Source organism: Cnephaeus nilssonii (genome assembly GCF_951640355.1).
Source record: "Cnephaeus nilssonii genome assembly, chromosome: 16".
Lineage (NCBI taxonomy): Eukaryota > Metazoa > Chordata > Mammalia > Chiroptera > Vespertilionidae > Cnephaeus > Cnephaeus nilssonii.
In genome coordinates, this window is record NC_137087.1 from 54,523,102 (window position 1) to 54,542,370 (window position 19,269).

The following is a 19,269-nucleotide window of genomic DNA, read 5'->3' on the forward strand; positions in this document are numbered from 1 at the left end:
GGCAGCCTCTGATCGGATGCCCCAGAGCGGCCCTTCGGCCGGGGCCTCCTCCCTCTCCAACCAATCTTTCCCATGCACAGCCTCATGCCCCGGTTCCACAGACTGTAGGTCATAACGGGAGCGCAGAACATTGCAAACAACCCTACGCGGCGGCGCCAAGTCAATAAAGTTGTTTTGTGCTAGCCACGCTACAGCATGTCCATTAGTGTAGAAAACCTAGCTTTGGCAGGACTTGCTCTTATGGGGAGAAGTGGAGGGAGAAAAGACATGGCAGGCTTTCTGGATGCTGACACTCTCCAATAGCTTTCTGATGGGAGAGCAGCTGAGGACAAATATACGCTGGAACTCCTGAAGAGTACATCTTATCCCGTTCGGCGTTTCTATTTCTGCAGGGAAACTTGGGCGATCGGTTGTGTGACTTTGAGCCCCAAGGAGAAACGGAAATCTAGATGTTCAACCCGTCTTTCACGGGGAGAGCCAGAGCTTACATCTCCAGACCGACACGGTGTGGGTTTGTTTCGTGGGGAGTCCGGCAGGCACCTCCACCTTCAGGAGTGAGTGACGGAAGCTGCCTCACATTCCTCCCGGAGCCTAAGAAGCTCCGAGTCGCTGGCTCAGGAACCCTGGGCTGGGAAGGGCACCCAGCATGGCTCCATTGAATTACTGATGCCCTAACCCTCTCTTGCTTCAGAAAGAAGTGTGAGATGCATTCCGGTGTAGCTTTGATGCAACAGAATCAACGTAAACAATCAACGGGATTGGAATCCGTGGCCTAGAAAGATAATGCACACATAGCCCCAGCTAGAGGCATTTGGTTCTGTGCCTTCTCACAACCTCTGGGAAGCCAGGGGAAATGACGATTTTGGTATGACGATTCACGGCATACCAACATGTAGATCAAGACAGAAGCTCGGAAGAAACAGTGCTTGGGGTAGCCCAGTGGTCGGCAACCCGCGGCTCGTGAGCCCCATGCGGCTCTTTGGCCCCTTGAGTGTGGCTCTTCTACAAAATACCACGGCCTGGGCGAGTCTATTTTGAAGAAGTGGCGTTAGAAGAAGTTTAAGTTGAAAAAATTTGGCTCTCAAAAGAAATTTCAATCGTTGTACTGTTGATATTCGGCTCTGTTGACTAATGAGTTTGCCGACCACTGGGGTAGGTAGAATCATGGCGCCTGACGACGTCTCCACTCGAATCCCTGGAACCTAAGAAACCTTTCCCGACAAAGAGCCTCTGCAGGTAAGACTGTGGCTGTGAGCCGTGAGGTGGAGAGATTATCCTGGATCCCTCAGGTGGGCCCAGTGTGACCACAAGGGGCCTTAAAAGTGGGAGGGAGAGGCAGAGAGGAAGGCAGAGCCACGGGATGTGAGAAAGGCTGGACTGGCCTCTGCTGACTTTGAAGATGGAGGGAGGGGCCCTGAGCCAAGGAATGAGGGTGGGAAAAAGGCAAACGTTCTCATATTGACGTTTACAGCCAGGAGAAACGGAGTCTCATTACTTTAGGGAAACACGGGTACATTCTAGAAATTATCCCAAAAGCTGCCTGGCCTCCCTCAGTCAAACATTGCTTCTCTGGGAGTTCCCAGAAGATGAACAATTAAAGTTATACTCTTCACTTAAATCGTTTGGAAAAACGCCTTCCCCTGACCCCCAGCCCCAAAGGATAAGCCCTAATATCTCTGAGGTAGGTGTGGCCCCACGCTCTAAACTCATCGGAATGTTCATTTAAGGGGCCGAGTTTCTCTGTGTCCGGGGGGTGGGAGGGAGGCAGTGGATGTCCGACTGGCTAACAGCCTGCACTTGCACAAACAGACCTGAAGCAGAAACATATGACAATAACATCCCTTATCCATCTTTAATAGGGTTGCAGACGCCCTAAGGAGAAGTATGCTCAACAGTAAATATACACCCGGTCGCTTCTCCTCCAGCCAAGTTGTTCTCAGGTCAGCAGAGACCTGGAGCTCAGCAAACAGCTGGTCCCTCAGACCTTCCTTCCTAGACGGACTCCTGCTCGGGAGACCGGGAACTGTGGGGTTACACATCCACAGAACACCTCCCTCCTTCCAGTGCCGTCCGATGATAATCCTCCCCTTTTCAGAAAATCCATAACCCTGCTTTGTAATCCCTTCTCACGCTCCACATCCTCTTCTCAGCAGCACCTTCCCACCCCCTCACCTCGTGCCTCGCTCTTCTACACTTCATCCTAGAGCTCCTGGCTATGAAAACTACACGGTCCCCGATTTTTCTGCAGGGCAGTGGGGGCTGTCTTACATGGTCCACTGAAGCCATGTTAATCATGAACTGTCCCCCAACCACGCCACCCAAGCGGGTGATCTTAGGGTCTGTTTGTTTAGTTAGTTATTTTTTACCAGAACATCATGTAAGTTTATTGCAGATGTTACAGCAATGCTAAAGCCAACCAGTTTAATTCTTAGCTGCATCAAGGAAACAGAGCCATTGAAGTCTTTTTAAAGGTTTTCTCCCAAAAACTGAGGGGCCAGCAAGATCCACACACTTTGTACCGGAAGGAGGCAGCCATGCATCCGGGCCCCGGGCCCTGCAGACACCTCTGGGTTTGCGTTCCAGCGGCATCGCTTGGATGCCTGCAGACGCTGCTCAGGGTCGCACCTCGTCATCGGTGAAATGGGGAGCGACGTGACCGCCCCCACTCCCGGGGCTGCTGGGAAGTGCTCAGCACAGGGCCTGGCACACAGCAAATGTCAAACAAATGTTGCTTTCCCCGTCCTCCTCCTCCTCCTCGTCACCATCGCCGTCATCCACGCGTCCCCGCCACGTTGTCCCTGGCTCAGCCGATGTGGGGCCCCGGAGTCCTGCACAACCAGCCCCGCGGCCCCCGGCTCCCGTCCTCACCGGGTGGCCGGGTGACTCACAGCACAGAACCGCCCAGCAGGGAGGAAGGTGCCTGAGTCAGTGGCTGCCCTTTGCTGGGGAGCTCACATCACTGACTCAGACACAGCACCTCCAAGACGCCTCTCTTCGCGGTTACTAAGGGTCACCAGCACAGCACGTGCCCCCGAGCCTGCCAGCGGTCCCCACCACCACCCATTCAGTGTAGACAATAGTGAATCGAGGACTCCAGGCCCAGCGTCCCATGGGCAGCCCCCTTCATGCCTCCCTGTGCGTAGTGTGGCGTGTCAATAGCTGTCTATTCTGCACAGAATCGTCTTGAGGTGACACACGCTCCAAGCACCTCTGGACCTTGTCTGCACCCGCCTCCGTCCCCCCGTTTTCCCCAATGCTACCAGACCATGCAATGCTGAAGCGTAAGGCTTACCGCGGGCCTCACACAGCAGGGTGGCACTTCCACATGCTGCTGGAACCCGTGGGTGCCTACGAGTGTGAAGCATAAGAACCTGCCCGCTCCGCCCACAGAGCCCATGCTGACGGTGTCTGCCTGCCTCTGGGGGCGAAGTGCTACGTTAGGAATCTTAAGCTTTCTCTGTCCCCTAAGATAAAACCCGGGGAAAGGGCGAGGGAGAAAGGGGACAGGCGGTGTCCTGATGGAGGTGGCGGGCCCGGTGCTGACGCTGTTGCACAGAGACTGCATTTAGCCTTCGCAGCTGCCCCGTGAGGATGGAGGCATTACCTCCATTTGTAGACGTGAAACGCAGGCCTCGAGCTGCCCCCGTTCTAGAAGCAGCCAAACCAAGGTGCCCACCGGGTCCACCTCACTCACAAACACATGGACAGGGATCGGGGAAGGAAAACCAAAATGAAACCCCAGCTCCAGCTCGGGGCGGTACTTCTCACATGGGTGCTTCTTTTAAGTCCCTGCTTTTCTTGGAGGCCACATTTTCTGCGTAATTAATTGCTTTGGAAAATGACAGCGCGGTTTCCCATTCACTGAGTTGGAAATGCCCACGGAAGTGGAAAACGCCGAGGTGACTGCAGGATAACTCACTTGGGGTACCGCCTGGGAGGGGCCTGGGGTCTCCCTGGGTGGAGCTGAACTCCGAGCTTGGCTGAGACCTGAGCATTGATTAGGCATGACAACCACCCAGCCCCTGAGGGTGGCAGGCTGTGAGTGCTGGCTGGAGTGGGGTGCCCTTGGACCCCCATAGGCTGTTGTCTGGATGAGGAGGCAGCCTCCTAGGAAGACGGGGGTCTCCCTTCTCCCCATTCTTTGACTCGTTCCTTGCTCAGTGGATAGAACACATTTGAGCAGTATGAAAGAGAAGCATGCCCTACCTTTGGGATTTAAAAAAGAGAGAGAGAGAGAGAGAGAAATGGTAAATCGAAGTTTAGGTCTAGGCTTGAAGGGGAAGCTAGGTATCCCTGCCTGCGCACTTCATGGGTCCAAGTACATGAAACGGCCACTGGGCGAGCAGAGGGGTCCCCTGTGCAGAGGAAAAAGCAGGGGAGGGGATCCATCAGTGGCCCGTAGTCTTACACCAGGGGTCTGAGTCTTGGGTCCCAGAGACCCCCTCCCCCAACCTACCCCCACTTCTAGGAATGATTCCAGGTCTCCCATACCCCCCCCCCCAAACCTTTGACCAGCACCGCACTCAACGCAAAGTCCACAAAACAGAGGCTTTCCTGTGGTCAATGAACTGGCCACGGGGCAAGGAGAAGGTAGGAAGGCAAACACCTGGAGGACCCCAGTCGGGGGACACAACCATGGATGATTTTGAGTTGGTTGTCACTCTGTGACAGCAAAGAATCCATCTCCCGTGGGATCCACAGCCAGGCCCCTCACATGGGCCACCTTGGGGTAGCTGAGGCCTGAGGACTCCGAATTCCTTTGACGGTTCAGCAGGGAGTCCCGAGTCCAACCAGGTAAAGGGGGGGGGGGGGGGGGGAGGCGGGGGGCCTCCTGGGAACAGGGCACACGACTTACACATCTAGGGCCCTTGGGGTCCAACAGACTGTGCTCAATAAACATGACTGCGTTCGTAATAATAATAAAAAACCACCAGGAGGATCTTTTCCTATTTGTAGAAAGGACTCCTGCAATTACTAAGCCGTCACAGAGAAACCACTCTATAGCCAGGAAAGAATGCTCAAAAGGAAATTAGGTAAAGCAGGAGCCTCGTGAGCATGTATTACCTGGGCAGTTTTTCCTTTTCCGATGGATTACGTCCTAACTCTCCGTGGACACTGCCTCCCGGCCCAGGCTGTCCCGGCGGCTGAGCCAGGAGGGGGCCGATTCCGAGCCCGGCCGGGATCCTCCTCCTGCCCGCCTGGAACTAAAGGCGGAGAGCCTGAGCCGTGTAAGAACACCGCATTCTTGTCACGAACGGCAATCGTTTGGAAATGGTGACAGAACCCAGGCTTCAGAGTTAGCAAGGCCAGGCTGATTCCCAAATCTCCACGTGGCAGCCGGCACCACGGGGCTCATCACTTGCCACCTGTCCCCGTGCTGGGCGGCTGGGCTGATGCAAGATGACAGTCGTGAGCTGTGTAGCTGGTGCTGCTCATGTCAAAACCCAGCGCCTGGGTGCTGTTTTACCTCCCGCGCATTCGCGTTCCTCACACCCACAGCCCCCGGCCCATGTCCCGCGCCTGCCACAGTAGCGCTCGCCCACGTCACTCATCCTTCCAGCCTGGCTCAGGTGGCAGCTTCTGCAGGAAGCCTTGCCGGCCCGCCAGGCTGAGCTTTCTCCCAAAGCGCTTTGTACCTTCCTGACCGCAGGGCCACTCCAGGTTGTCATGATGGTGTGTGCCCGCCTTCCCCTCTGTACTGTAGGTGAGAAGCAGGTCCTTATTCCTGGCGTAAGAACTGCGGGCCAGCTGATGGATGGATCGATGGGGGATGAATGATGGATGGATGGATGGATGATGGATAGATGGATGCAGGGATAGAGAAATGGAAGGATGGATGAAGGAATGGAGGGATGGAGAGATGGAAGGATGGATGAAGGAATGGAGGGATGAAGGAATGGAGGGATAGAAGGATGGATGGATGGATGGATGGATGGATGGATGGATAGATAGATAGATAGATGGATGAAGGGATGGATGAAGGAATGGAGAGATGGAAGGATGGATGAAGGAATGGAGAGATGGAGGGATGGAGAGATGGAAGGATGGATGAAGGGATGGAGGGATGAAGGAATGGAGGGATAGAAGGATGGATGGATGGATGGATAGATAGATAGATAGATAGATAGATAGATAGATAGATAGATAGATAGATAGATAGATAGAGGGATGAAGGGATGGATGAAGGAATGGAGGGATGGAGAGGTAGAAGGATGGAGGGGTGGATAGATGGATAGATGGATAGATGGATGGATGGAGGGATGGAGGGATGGATGAAGGAGTGTATGCAGGGATGGAAGGATGGATGAATTTCCTGCGTGTTAAGTCCTGTGTCACTCGGAGGTCTCCTCTACCTGCCCTGTGAGTGACTGACATTGATGCCCTTTAGTGATGCCCTCCGCCCTTTAATCCTGAGGTTCTGTTCCCCGTTGCCTTTGTTGAGGTCCCACCCCCATCACTGCACTCCCCAACACTGAGCACCTGTCTTCGACTTGACTTTCCCTATTTCTCAGTCTCCAAGGCTGGATCTGAGTCTGGCTCCTGACCCTCCACTACGACACCTCTGACCCCCAAAAACATGAGGCGCTCTGTTTGGGCTTTCTGGGTGGGTCCAAACTGCTCCTTTTCCACCCACTTTCATACTGAAGGACAGTAACACAGCTCTGGTGCCAGGACCCCATCTTTCCACAGAACGTTCCGTGTACAGACAGACTGACAAATCTCAGAGGGAAGGGGCTGGGGAGGATTAACCAAAAACCTTATCTTCTTATATGCATAACCTATGGACACAGACAGTAGTGTGGTGAAGGCCTGGGGTGGGGCGGGAACCGGGTGGAGGGGAGAAATGGCGGGAAAAGAGGGACATCTGTTTTACTCTCAACAATAAAGACTTTTTTTAAGAGGGGAGGGGAGGGGAGGGGAGGGGAGAGGAGTCTGAGTCTTTCTGTCTCAGGGCCAGCAGTGGCCAAGGTGCCTTTGCTGAGGATGGGGGCAGGTGAAGGAAGGAGCGAGGAGAACCAGGCAGAGACTGAGCTCGGGCAGGTGCAGCGGAGGGGCCAGCTGGAGAGAGGGGATCTGGAGTCAATCTAGATAAGCGCTTTGTAAGCGACAGGCTCCAACAGGAACGGACAAATGGCTTTACACCAGCCTCTGCCAAAGAAGAGATAAGGAGGGAGATAGGAGGCACAAGCTAGAGCAGGTTGGAGCAGGCTCCTGCCTGAGTCACGTCAGGTTACCCCTGCCAGCGGGGCAGGCGGCGAGCTCCCTCCTCCCCGGCTTAGCTGCTGCTCCGTGGCCTCAGGTCTCATCTCACCCGGGGCTGGGGCTGGAGGCAGGAAGAGGCAACAAGAAGCATGCTCCTCCCGCTGGCTGTCCAGGGTCAAGGAAGAAGAGGTGGTACCAGAGGTCAGAGGCCATCCTTGCTGTTCTGATAAACCCTCTGCAGGAGCCCGGGGACCCCAGCGCAGAGGCTGGGTGGCAGGCAGCTCACGCAGGTGGAAGGCATTAAACGCGAGCCGCCCGGCTCTCTGAACACGTTGCTAAAGACACCCCTGTAATCGCGTGAAATGAAAACTGCTCAAATGAACTGGAAAATGTCTGACTTGTGTTTTCTCATCTTCCCGAAACTTTCCTTCCACGGTTCAAGGGTTTGCATTGTCTAATTGCCGATTTCCATTTGTGAATGAATCAGGGTAAAATAAAATTAAATGCCAAATTAATCTACCCATCTAGTTTTAGGCATTAATTATCCTCGGAGACACTCCCCCCTGTGCTCACTGCGCATCGAGACAAGCCCGGATACCATGATGGGAAAATCCAGCTTTTAGCGCAGGGATTTAGCCCGGCAATGGAGGGTGACCTTGATCTCCAAGATCCACAGTTTACTGTGCGAGAAAGGGGCTGGTCCCAGGCAAATAAAGCACATTCCTCACCTTTCAAAGCTGCCCTAACTCTGTCCGACCAAGCGAGTGCCTGGGGCAGGAATGCCTGTGGCTTGGTGACATGTCTCCCCAATTGTCCTGGTAAACGAACTAACAACAACACATCTCCTCTAAGTTTCAAAGGTCAAAGGTCAGCCTTAGTGTTGACCATGTGGGGCCGGTTAGGGCAGAATTCGGAACATTTCATAAGCTTTTGGAGCCTTCTTGGTTCAGCTAAAACAAAAGAAAACAAGGCCCTCAGATGTCCGGGATATGATGATAAGGCGCTCAGTCCCTGGGGAAAGGAAAACCATATACTTGGTCATCTGATCAAAGCCCCCTCTCCTGGAAACGATGGGACACAGAGGCTGGGTACCAGCAGGGCCAGGAAAGCCTTGGGCTCAGAGGGCACACGGGCTCTGACCCCTTCCCTTTTGAGGTTCAGCATTATCAGAATCTTTCTAGAAGGAACGAGATGTCCTTGACCAAGCAGCGCTGCAGCCTTGAGACAGAAGGACATCTTGCTCTATGCAGCCACGTGGATGGACCTGAAGACTATGCTAAGTGAACTAAGCCAGTCACAGAAGGAGAAACGCTGCAGGATTCCACTTGTATGAGGCATCTAAGACGGTCCAAGGCATGGCCACAGAGAAGAGAACTGTGGGTGCCAGGGGCTGAGGGGAGGGGGAGGGGGGAGTTGCTGATCAATAGGGATCAAGTTTCCGTTATGAAAAGTAAGTTCTAGGGATCGGCTGTACAATGCCGTGCCTATAGACAACAATATGGTACTGTGCACTGAAAAATCTGCTAAGAGGGTAGATCTCAAGTTAAGTGTTCTTACAATAGGAAGGAAGGAGAGAAGGAAAAGGGAGGAAGGGAAGGAAGGGAGGAAGGAAGGGAGGGAGGGCTGGACAGCAAATACACTATTCAGTTCCACCTCCATGCACTGCCAGGAAAGAGAGCACCTGGGACACAATGTGTGCAAGTTGGAAGGCTGTTTCTGACTGGAACACCCTTAGCACCCAGCCCCCAGGGCAAAAGGCTTTGGGAAATGGGCTACACGCTGAGTATGGAGTAAGAATTGGTGCTCTGGAGCCCAAGGATGCAGCAACTCTTACAAATGCAGAGAAGGGCCAAGAAGGGTTCAGCCACCGACCCGCCAAGCATCCTCCTGGCTGCTCCCAACAGCGACACCGCCTGGCAGCCGCTAACGCCACAGGCCGGTGGCCGGTCCATAGCCTCAGGCTCCCTCTTTGCTTGGCATTGGAAACACCGTTCATGGGTTTTGGAAAATAATGTTGTAATTCCTAGATGAAAACTGGAAGGGACATGCTCAAGAGGAAGACACTAGACATCTTGGCAATAAAAAATAGCAGAGCCCTGGCCCAGTGGCTCAGCTGGTTTGAGTGTCATACTGTGCACCAAAAGGTTGTGGGTTCGATTCCCGGTCAGGGCACATACCTGGGTTGCAAGTTCGATCCCCATTTGGGTTGAATATCAGAGGCAACTAATTGATGTTTCTTTTTCACATCAATGTTTCTCTCTCCCTTCCTCTCTCTCTAAAAATCATAAAACATATTCTTGTATACGGATTAAATAAAAACAAAAAATAGCTGAGGCATCTGAGCGATTCATTCGAAAAATAAAAGAGATATGAAACATATTTGCAGCACCCCGAGCCAGCGCTCAGGGCCTGAGCTTATCCTGGACATCCGAGTTCGGGGAAAACGAGGCAAGGCATACGTTTAAATTATGTATGGAGAGCAACACGTATCAGGAACAAAGGTTTATGCTTCCTTTATGGCCACCCTCAGCCCTGACATCTTTGCAGGCACGAAGAAAGCAACCAGAAGAACACCAGCAAGGGAGACACTGTGCTTCGGGGGAGGAATGGGAGCTTTTAAACTCCATCACACCCTTCTAATAACACCTCCGCGCCTGCTTCTCTCTAGACATGCTCTGAGGCCCAGCCCATCAAGCTCTCCCGCTCCCCAGCACCCCAAGAGGAAAGGAACCTGTCAGCTTCCCTAAAAGGGAGCGGAAGAAAGCAGCAGGAGTCAAAAGGAAAAGCTAAAGTTGCAGCTCCTCCGTTTGAAGGCACCGGGCAGGAGAGAGACAGGCGCGGTCAGACCCTCGGGAAGCAGCCTGGGCGCTGCGGGTTGGGAAACATGAGTGCGGGGACGTTTTAATGAGCCTGGGCAGCTCTCTGATCGTCACTCGCGTCGAGATGGAAATGGAGCATTTGCAAAAGTGTGAGCTTTCGAAGAATGTGGTTTTTAGGAAGTGATTTTCCCTCCTGCCATCCTTTCGGCTTTGGGGAGAAGCAAGTTAAACCTGAAATCATCCCTTCAGCCGCACCCCCTCCCTCTGGGTGGGGCTGGGTCGGGCGCCTGAAGGTAAAACCCCACACAAGCCCAGCTCTGGGGGACCCACTGCTGCTAGCAAGGATCTCACCGAGATGGATTGGGGGGGGGGGAAGGGGGAGGATAAATTTAAAGACAAGATTAATAAACTCTGATCGAAGCAAACACTGCCAGACTACCTAGCAGCTTAAATTACATTTACCACAACTGACAGGGAGGGGGTAATCATGAGTCAGACATCCAGGCTCTGGAAAGCAATCATGGGCTAAATGACGACAGGTCACACCGGGGAGTCACTGATTCCCCTTCGCGGGGAAGACTCAAGATAGGGTATGAAACCCATCAATCACACCGAGGCCAGTTTCACCTGGTAGGGCCCCCGGATAGTCCAGGATCCGGGTTCCTCCTCCAGCCAGAGATGAGGCAGCAGCACAAAGACCGCCCCCAGCCGACCTCCCACTCCCGCTGACCTTCACCCCTCTGCGGGGTGGCCACTGTCACGTCCCCACCTCGGGGCGACCAGTCAGGCGGTTATCAGGCGAGGGCTGCCCCTTGTTCATTTCTGCCCCATCAGCTGCGGCCGCTATCCTATCAGGGCTGTCTCTCCACACACAGGGTCCCTGGAACCTTCCTACCAGGTCAGTCTGAGCCTCCAAACAGCACTCAAATCACCCCGTTATCTGCAGGTTCCTCTTGCCAACTCCCCAAAACACCCCAAGTTCCCAAGCTCCCCGCTCTTTCTCACTACAGCTTAGCAGGAAAGCAATCTGATTTGACGAATTCACACCAACCTCTGAGGAGTCTCTGTTTTTGGAGGAGCAGGCCAGGTGCTGCCAATGCACCCCTCAGGGAGGGCTTCCCGCCCGTGCAGGGGACGTCGGGGACCTTCCCCAGACCTCGTGTGCGAGATGAACCTCGTAAGAGGAAAAGGCTCCCCCCCTCTCCTCTCCCACCTCCCAGCATTGCCCCTTTGGCAAAAGGCGCACCCCCAGCTCCCTACACAGCTGCTTGGAGCCACCAGGGAACAGGGTAACATCTGCAGAGAGAGTTGTCTGGCTTCAGGCCAAGGGGGACCCTGGAAACCCAGTCCTGCTCCTAGAAGAGGGATCCCTTCTGTTCAAAGACTGAACTTGGCCCAGGAACTTGGGGTTGCAGACCCAGAGGTCTCCAGGAGAGGGGTCTCCTGGGCTCTCTGCTCCATGACATCCTACACCCTGAGCAAAGCTCCTGCCTGCCCCCACCCCCACCCCGCGTCCTGCTCCTCACCACGTCCACCTCCTGCGGGGGGTTCGGTGGCTCCCTGGTTGACTGGCTCCCCAGGTCAGAGCTGTGTGGGGGCCCTTCCTCTTCCTCAGGACCCTTCCAGCGTAGACATCCAGACCCCAGCCCGCAACCAAGAGGGACTCAATGGAACGGGGCGTGGAAGGGAGGAAGAGCCTTGGAGAAGCTGCTCTGCGGAAACACCTGACTCCTCCCCCAAGACCCACGTGGTCACCTGAGCTCTTCCTCATATAGCAGGTCACCTGCTTCCAACTTAAAAAATAATAATAAAAGAACAGGGGCAAAACTCTTCGAAAATCTTCAGCATGTGACAGTCCTACTTCTCTTTTTCTTCGGTCCCTCTTAGAGCTAGTTTAAGGAAAGACAGCGGGGGGGGGGGGGGGTCCCCTTCTACCAAAATGAAATTGAAATTGACCAGAAACTCAGTTCACCAGCATCCTCAAAATATCAGTCTCCTCTTTCCTGCTCTTTAGAACTAAACTGGGGCATCTGTAAGAAAGCAGGCAATCACACACCCTCACGCACCTGCCCACTGAGCGTCTGCTGGGGGCATGCGATTTTGTCAGAGGGGGCGCTGGAGGGCTCCTGGCTCTACCCTGGGGACAAAGCCCAGGGGGTTGCCAACAGGATGCCCCCTCTGAACCTCCAGCCCTGCACCCAGCCTTCGCATCTGAATCCGGCACCAGCGTCGCCTGAGGCTGCAAAGGCAAGTCTCTGCTTCTCAAAATCTACTTGCTCCATCCGCACCTGAACTCAGTCCCCAACTCTGGAAGGACACACATCACGCTGCTGACAGTGGCCGCTGGGGGCAAGTGAGAGGAGCGTGAAGAGAGACCTTTTCTTTCCCTCTCCCTCGTTCTATATTGCTTAAAACCGTGGTTGGCAAACTGCGGCTCGCGAGCCACATGCGGCTCTTTGGCCCCTTGAGTGTGGCTCTTCCACAAAATACCACGGCCTGGGCGGGTCTATTTTGAAGAAGTGGCGTTAGAAGAAGTTTAAGTTTAAGAAATGTGGCTCTCAAAAGAAATTTCAATTGTTGTACTGTCGATATTTGGCTCTGTTGACTAATGAGTTTGCCGACCACTGGCTTAGAAAAACAAAGCAACAACAACAACACAGAAACAGACTGTCTTCAGGCACTCCTTCAAACATCAGAAGGGTAAGTGGCCCAAATGGCAAAAGAAGTGACTGTTTTCAACACCAGGGCCCAGGCTTAGCGGGTGCCTGATGGAGGCGGGATCTGGGAGCATGGCCGAGCAGGAAGGGGCCTGCTCCTTCCGCCCACATCAGTGACTGACGGATGGCCCAGAACAGACTCAGGGGTTCTGGAACTCTCTTCAGGGCTCAGCCACAGCTCAAACCCTCTCTCTGGTCTCCCCAGTGTTCTGACCTCGATGGCCATGAGCCTCCGTACCTCCAGCCCATGCCTCCCCTGACTTACTTAACCCCTTGGGACTCCTGGCGGCGTCTCAGGGGGAGTGGGCATGTGCCCACTTCAGGCTCCCCTGGCTCAGGCGCCCCTCCCTACGTGCTAAGCACAGTGGTATGTACCTCACTCCAGCCACTCTGGACGCTCTCGTGGGGTACATGGGGAACCTTCCCAGCACAGCAGTCACCTGACCAGCTTCCGAAGGACCGTGTGTCAGACACAGAGGTCAGTTTCTGGCCAGCCTCTCCGATGCCTGCCCTGCCCGCCCCTCCCTCGAGCTCGGCCACAGATGCAGCCGCGGCGGTCCCCCTGCCACCCCATGCATCCCCCGGCCGCCCCGCGCGCCTACCTGCAGATGTAATTTGTCTTGCAGGAGTCCTGCAGATTCAGACAGTTGGGCTTCTCCCTCTCCTCGTAGGAGCACACGGGCACGATGGTCTGCCGCCGCCGCTCGGTGCAGGCGATGTCCCTGCAGGAGCAGAAGAGCATCCCGTAGCTGTGCTTGGCCGGCACCTTGTCGAAGAACTGCCTCAGGGCCTTGTGGCACTTGCGCCGGTTGCAGACCTCGTTGGACATGCTGGTGGTGCACGGGGTGATGTAGGCGGACCTGTACTTCTTGCAGGTGTCGTCCAGGTTGCAGGCCTTGGCGGCGTCCAGGCAGTTGTTCCCTTTGGGGATGTGCTCCACTGCAAAGGGAGGGAGAGGAAGGCGGGCGTGAGCGCCGTGCGGGGAGCCCGGCTGCTCTGCTTTAACGAAAGCACCTCCTGGGTTTTCGGGGATACCTTTGCATTGACCTGGCAGTGCTCGGAGCTCTGACCGACTCTGTGTGGGGAAGCTAAGCACTTAAAGAGTTCGGGACCAGGAGCAAATGCTAAGCATGCGGACGCGCTGGGAGCCCACCGCAGAACGCCAGCTCCCAGCACTCCCTTCGCCGTGTAATTAGGAGGCACTGAGAGGCCGGAGGAGCTGGTGCACCTGCCCCGTTGCACGTAAACAAGGCAAGAGGAGGAGAAGTCCCCAACTCCTGCTTGGTAGACCGAAATCAGGATAAAGGAAGAAAGCAACAAATTATACACTTGTTCATTACACAGTATATAAAATGATACGCTGAATCTAAGTGTAATTGCCATGCAATCCCCCAGGAACATAATTATGTAATAAATGCATATAGTACATGCTAATTACTATATGATTACCGAGTAATTACGTGGTTATTTGAGCCCAGAAGACAAAATATTATGCTAGGCTCTCTAAACAGGAAGAAACACCACTACAGCGAAGCTGTAGTTAAGTTCTAGCTCAGAGGCCATTGGAAGAAAACCAGAATAAATTACCTAAAAGCGTACAAAAACCTCAATTACCACTTAACGCACCACCTACAGAATGCGGGCTCCTCGAGCACTAAGGTTGCAGATTAGGAAAACCTGGCTACTATTTTGGATGGAATCTCAATGGGCTTACACACCACAGGCCTTGGGAATCTCTCAAAATGAATGCTGCCTTCTTCCCAAGGCCTCTGCTGTCAGGCACCGGGGCTGCCCGCTGCTGGGCTGCCTGCCATGTGGCCTGCAGAGAGAGCCCGGTGGAGGCAGAGCCCACCAGGGTGATGGCTGGTGGGCTGACAGAGCCAAGCCCAATGGGTGAAGTTCGAAGATGAGTGGACAGCCCAGCTGGTATGGCTCAGTGGTTGAACCAGGAGGTCGTGGTTCGAGTCCCAGTCAGGGCACATGCCCTGGTTTCAGGTTTGATCCCCAGTAGGGGGCGTGCCAGAGGCAGCCAATCAAAGATTCTCTCTCATCATTGATGTTTCTATCTCTCTCTCTCCCTTCCTCTCTGAAATCAATAAAAATATATTTAAAAAAGATGAGTGGACAAGGGAAATTAAGCTCAGTCATCATGATACAGGGGTTTCCATGGGGAGAGGAAGTGGTGGGAAACATTCCAGTGCCTAATTACAAGGTGGTCCATGGAAAATCGATACTAAGATGTAACAGGAGCCCCCAGGAAACAGCAGGGGGGCAGCCAAACACCACACAATTGTCGGATTTGACCCCTCAGCTAGTTCCTGCTCAGGCCTCAGCCCTTCCTTGAATTCTGGAACCTTCTTTCATTCCCTTTATGATCCAGTCAACAGGGACCATAATGTTATTTGGGAAATTACAAGAGAATTGGCCACAGAAGAGAAAGATTCCAGGTGGGTTGGGTGGGACTACGATGGAGCCCTGCATTTAGTGTACATCTGAAGAGCACATGGAATTTTAAGCAGCCTTAAAAAAAGAAGGAAATCCTGCTGTACGCGATACCAGGAACGAGCCTTGAGGACATTGCGCTAAGTGAAATAAACCAGCCACAGAAGGACAAGCACAGTATGAATCCACTCGCATGAGGAATCTGAAACACTGAAGCTCACAGAAGCAGCGGGTAGAATGGTCATTGCCAGAGGCTGGGGTGGGAGAAGGGGAAATGGGGAGTTATTATCGAAGAGGTATAAAATCTCAGTTCTGCAAGACCCGAGGAACTGCTGCATGACATCGTACCGATACTTAACAATCCTATACTGTACACTTAAAAATCTGTGAAGAGAGTATATCTTACGTTAAATGTCCTTTCAATGAAAAAGGTTCTAAAGAAGGGAATAAGTAAAGGACACACACAGCAAGCCCAACACTCGTCTCCCCGTTGTACTGACAATGTGACTTGCTTTAAGAAACCCCAAAATGCAGAAACCTGAAAACAGAGGTGCACCCTGGCAGCACGAGCAGTACTTTGCTATGCTCCGGGTTCCTGTCTCTGCCGTGACACCCGACGGCAACCAGTGAATGTAGGAGGCAATAAACAAGACAGTCTGCCCTTTCCAGGTGAGCCGCGCAGCGCAGGAGGCCAGCAGCTGCGTGGGCGTCCCTGGATGGTTTAACAAGCCCACCTGGTGCACGTTCTCCAGCGTGACCTTCCCAAACCGGCTTCTCCCTGGATCCTCCGTTTTCACACTCAGGTCCTTAGGGCTCGAGGACTGAAATATTCACCAGGCGCCCTGAGAAGATCACTAGGACCTCCGGGCCTTGGTGTCACTTCTAGCCGTTTCCTCTTTTGAGACTTCTCATGTTGTGCGGCTGGGCCCATGGGCAACAGTGATTTCTATTCTTTTTTAAAGAATATATTTTTATTGATTTCAGAGAGGGAGGGAGGGAGAGGTAGAAACATCAATGATGAGAGAATCATTGATCGGGTTGCTTCCTGCACGCCCCCCACTGGGGACCAAGCCCACAACCTGGGCATGTGCCCTGACCAGGACTTGAACCGTGACCTCCTGGTTCATAGGTCGACGCTCATCCACTGAGCCACAATGGCCGGGTATATATTCTTGAAGGTCTACAGTTTGCTAGGCGATTTCTAAATTATGCATTTTGATTATAATCTAAAATAAGTTGCTATAACCAAACTATACATAATCTAGATTAGGCTTATAAGGCTGGATATTGGTACACAATTTGCTGCATGCAATTTATACTATGTACACGCTACTAAAAAGAAAAGAATAGAGGCAAAGAGGTGAAGTTAACACCTAAATGATGTAGCCAGTGACATATGAATAAGCAGTTCATGTGCATTTGAATGGAGAAAAATGGCAGATGAATTAAGTCATCGCATGGCGGCCAGTTAGATAGGCCTGCCAACCCAAAAGAATTCATGCTGAAACAGGGTGCCACCCACTGAGTATAAGCACCAATCTAGCTTCAGCAAACAATATCATCCCTTATATTAAGCTAATGTAATTAGCTTGCATTTAATTGTTTTCAAAGTTTTGCTCATACTTAATTTGTGTGCATTGCTTTTATGGTTATATAACAGCAAAGAATAAGAACTTACAGTTTTTTGTTTAGAGATTTCAAATAGAATTATAACAAAACTAGTAAAATGCAACAAATAAGGTCCAGAAAATGTATTTCTCCTGAATGTAGCCCACATAATACACAGGTTTTAAAAAATTGGCCTGGAAAAAAGCTCCTCTCATGGGTCTTCACAATGATTTTTTGGATATAACACAAGCAGCAGAATAAAAAATAAGCAAGTAGGATTACAGCAAACTAAAAAGCTTCTGCACAGCAAAGAAAACCATCAACAAAAGGAAAAGGCAACCAAATGGAGGGGAGAAATTATTTGCAAATGATGTATCTGGCAGGGGTTAATATCCAAAATATATAAATTCATATAATTCAGTAGCAAAAACAAAAACAAAAACAAAAAACAACAAAACAACAACAACAAAAAACCCCTCCTATAATAAATAAAAGGCAAATACGGAAATTGTCCCCTCGGGAGTTCAACCAGGAGACGGAGAATTTGATCGCTTGCTATGATGTGCACTGACCGCCAGGGGGTGGTGTGGAACATGGCAGGTGACCAGTAATGGCAGGGCGCTGAGGAGGTGGGGAGACCGGCAGGCGGGGAACCTGATAGGCCCTGATTGCCGGGGACCCTACCCATGCACAAATTTCCTGCACCAGGCCTCTAGTTTTAAAAAATGGGCAAAGGAACTGAATAGACATTTTCCAAAGAAAATATTCACATGGCCAAAAGGTACATGTAAAGATGTTCAACATCACTAATCATTAGGGAAATACAAATCAAAACCACAATGAGATACCACCTCACACTTGTAAGAATGGCTATCATCAATAAAGCAACAAACAGGTGTTGGCGAGGACGTGGAGAAAAGAGAACCCTCGTGCACTGTTGGTGGGATTGCATGTTGGTGCAGCCACTATGGAAAACAGAAGGGAGGCTCCTCAAAAATTAAAAGTAGAGCTACTTATGACCCAGCTATTCTGCTCTGGGTTTTTATAGGAAGAAAATGAAAACACTAACTCAAAAAGAGCTGTGCACCCCCTGTGTTCACTGCGGTATTATTTACAATAGCCAAGAGACATGGGAACAACTTAAGAGTCTGTCAACAAATGAATGGATAAAGAAGAAGCATGTAGGTATACACAATAATATACTACTCAGCCATAAAAAAAGAAGAAAACGCTGTCATTTGTGACAACATGGATATACCTCTAGGGCATTATGCTAAGTGAAATAAGTCAGAAAAACACAAATACTATATCATCTCACTTATATGTGGAATCAGTCAATAAATAAATAAATCTCAAAGAGAAAAAATATCATATTTGTGGTTATCAGAGGCTGGAGAAGAGGGTGGGGGAATTGGGTAAAGGTGGTCCAAAGTAAGAGATTTCCAATTATCAGATAATAAGGCATGAGAATGTAATCTACAACATGATGACTACAGTTAATAATTCCCTGTGGTATATGTGAAATAACCCATGTACTCATCAATAGGAAAACGCCTAAACTGTGGTCTTTCAACACAGTGAAATACTACCCAGAAACAAGAACAGATGACCTACTAATACACCCAATAACATGGATGAATCTCAAAAACACTGCGCTGAGTGAAAAAAAAAAAGCCTTAACACAAAACAGTACAAAAGTACACACTGTAAGATTCTAGATATGTGATATTCTAGAATGGGCAAAACTACTTTATTCTGAAAAAAATTCAGAAGAGGGGTTGGTTCTAAGGGGCGGAGGTGGGGATTGGCTGGGAACAGGCCAGAGGGAACGTTCTAGAGTGATGGCAATGTTCTCTATCTTGACACAAGTTTGGGTCACAACTCAGCACGGTACACTTAAGCTTGTACATATATAACGTATGCCTCAAAAGGAAAAAACACACTAAATAATGAAAACTAATTGATGACATGTATGCTGACACATTTAGGAGAGGTATATTGATGTCAGCATTTTAAAAACCAAATGCATTGACAGATGGACACAAAGATGGAAGGATGGATACTTACAAAGCGATTACCTTCACATTTAGTGATAGAATCCAGGAGATGGGTTCATTGCAAAATTTTTTCCCACTTTGCTGTATGATTGAAAATATTCAAATAAAATACTGGGTGGAGGGGGAATAGATTCATGTCTACCCTATTCTTTTTTAAAAGGTTTCACACACAGAAAATGCGGAAAACAACTCATAGCCTCTACCCCCTTCTCCCTTCTTCATCTCCTCACAAAATCACCTCCAACTCTCTCTCAGGTAATGCTGCGATTCCTGCTGCTGAAGTAGGAGTCAGGGGGATTAAATGTGGTCATGAATTAAAATTAAACCCTCCTGAAATCACAGGACATAGAAATTGGAGTTGAGTTTTCACTTGGTAAGATCGATCCCCCCTATGTATTAAAATGATCCCCCGGTGCCCCAAAA

At 51.4% G+C, this 19,269-nt stretch overlaps 1 protein-coding gene across 1 annotated transcript in view; it reads right to left on the bottom strand.

Annotated features, from left to right (window-relative positions):
- GFRA1 (GDNF family receptor alpha 1) overlaps window positions 1–19,269 on the bottom strand; it is a 181,419-nt gene that overhangs the window by 39,404 nt on the left and 122,746 nt on the right. Inside the window, exon 4 of the mRNA XM_079794066.1 lies at window positions 13,342–13,678. Within this exon, the coding sequence (XP_079650192.1) occupies window positions 13,342–13,678 (337 nt within the window). The remainder of the gene's footprint in view (window positions 1–13,341; window positions 13,679–19,269) is intronic.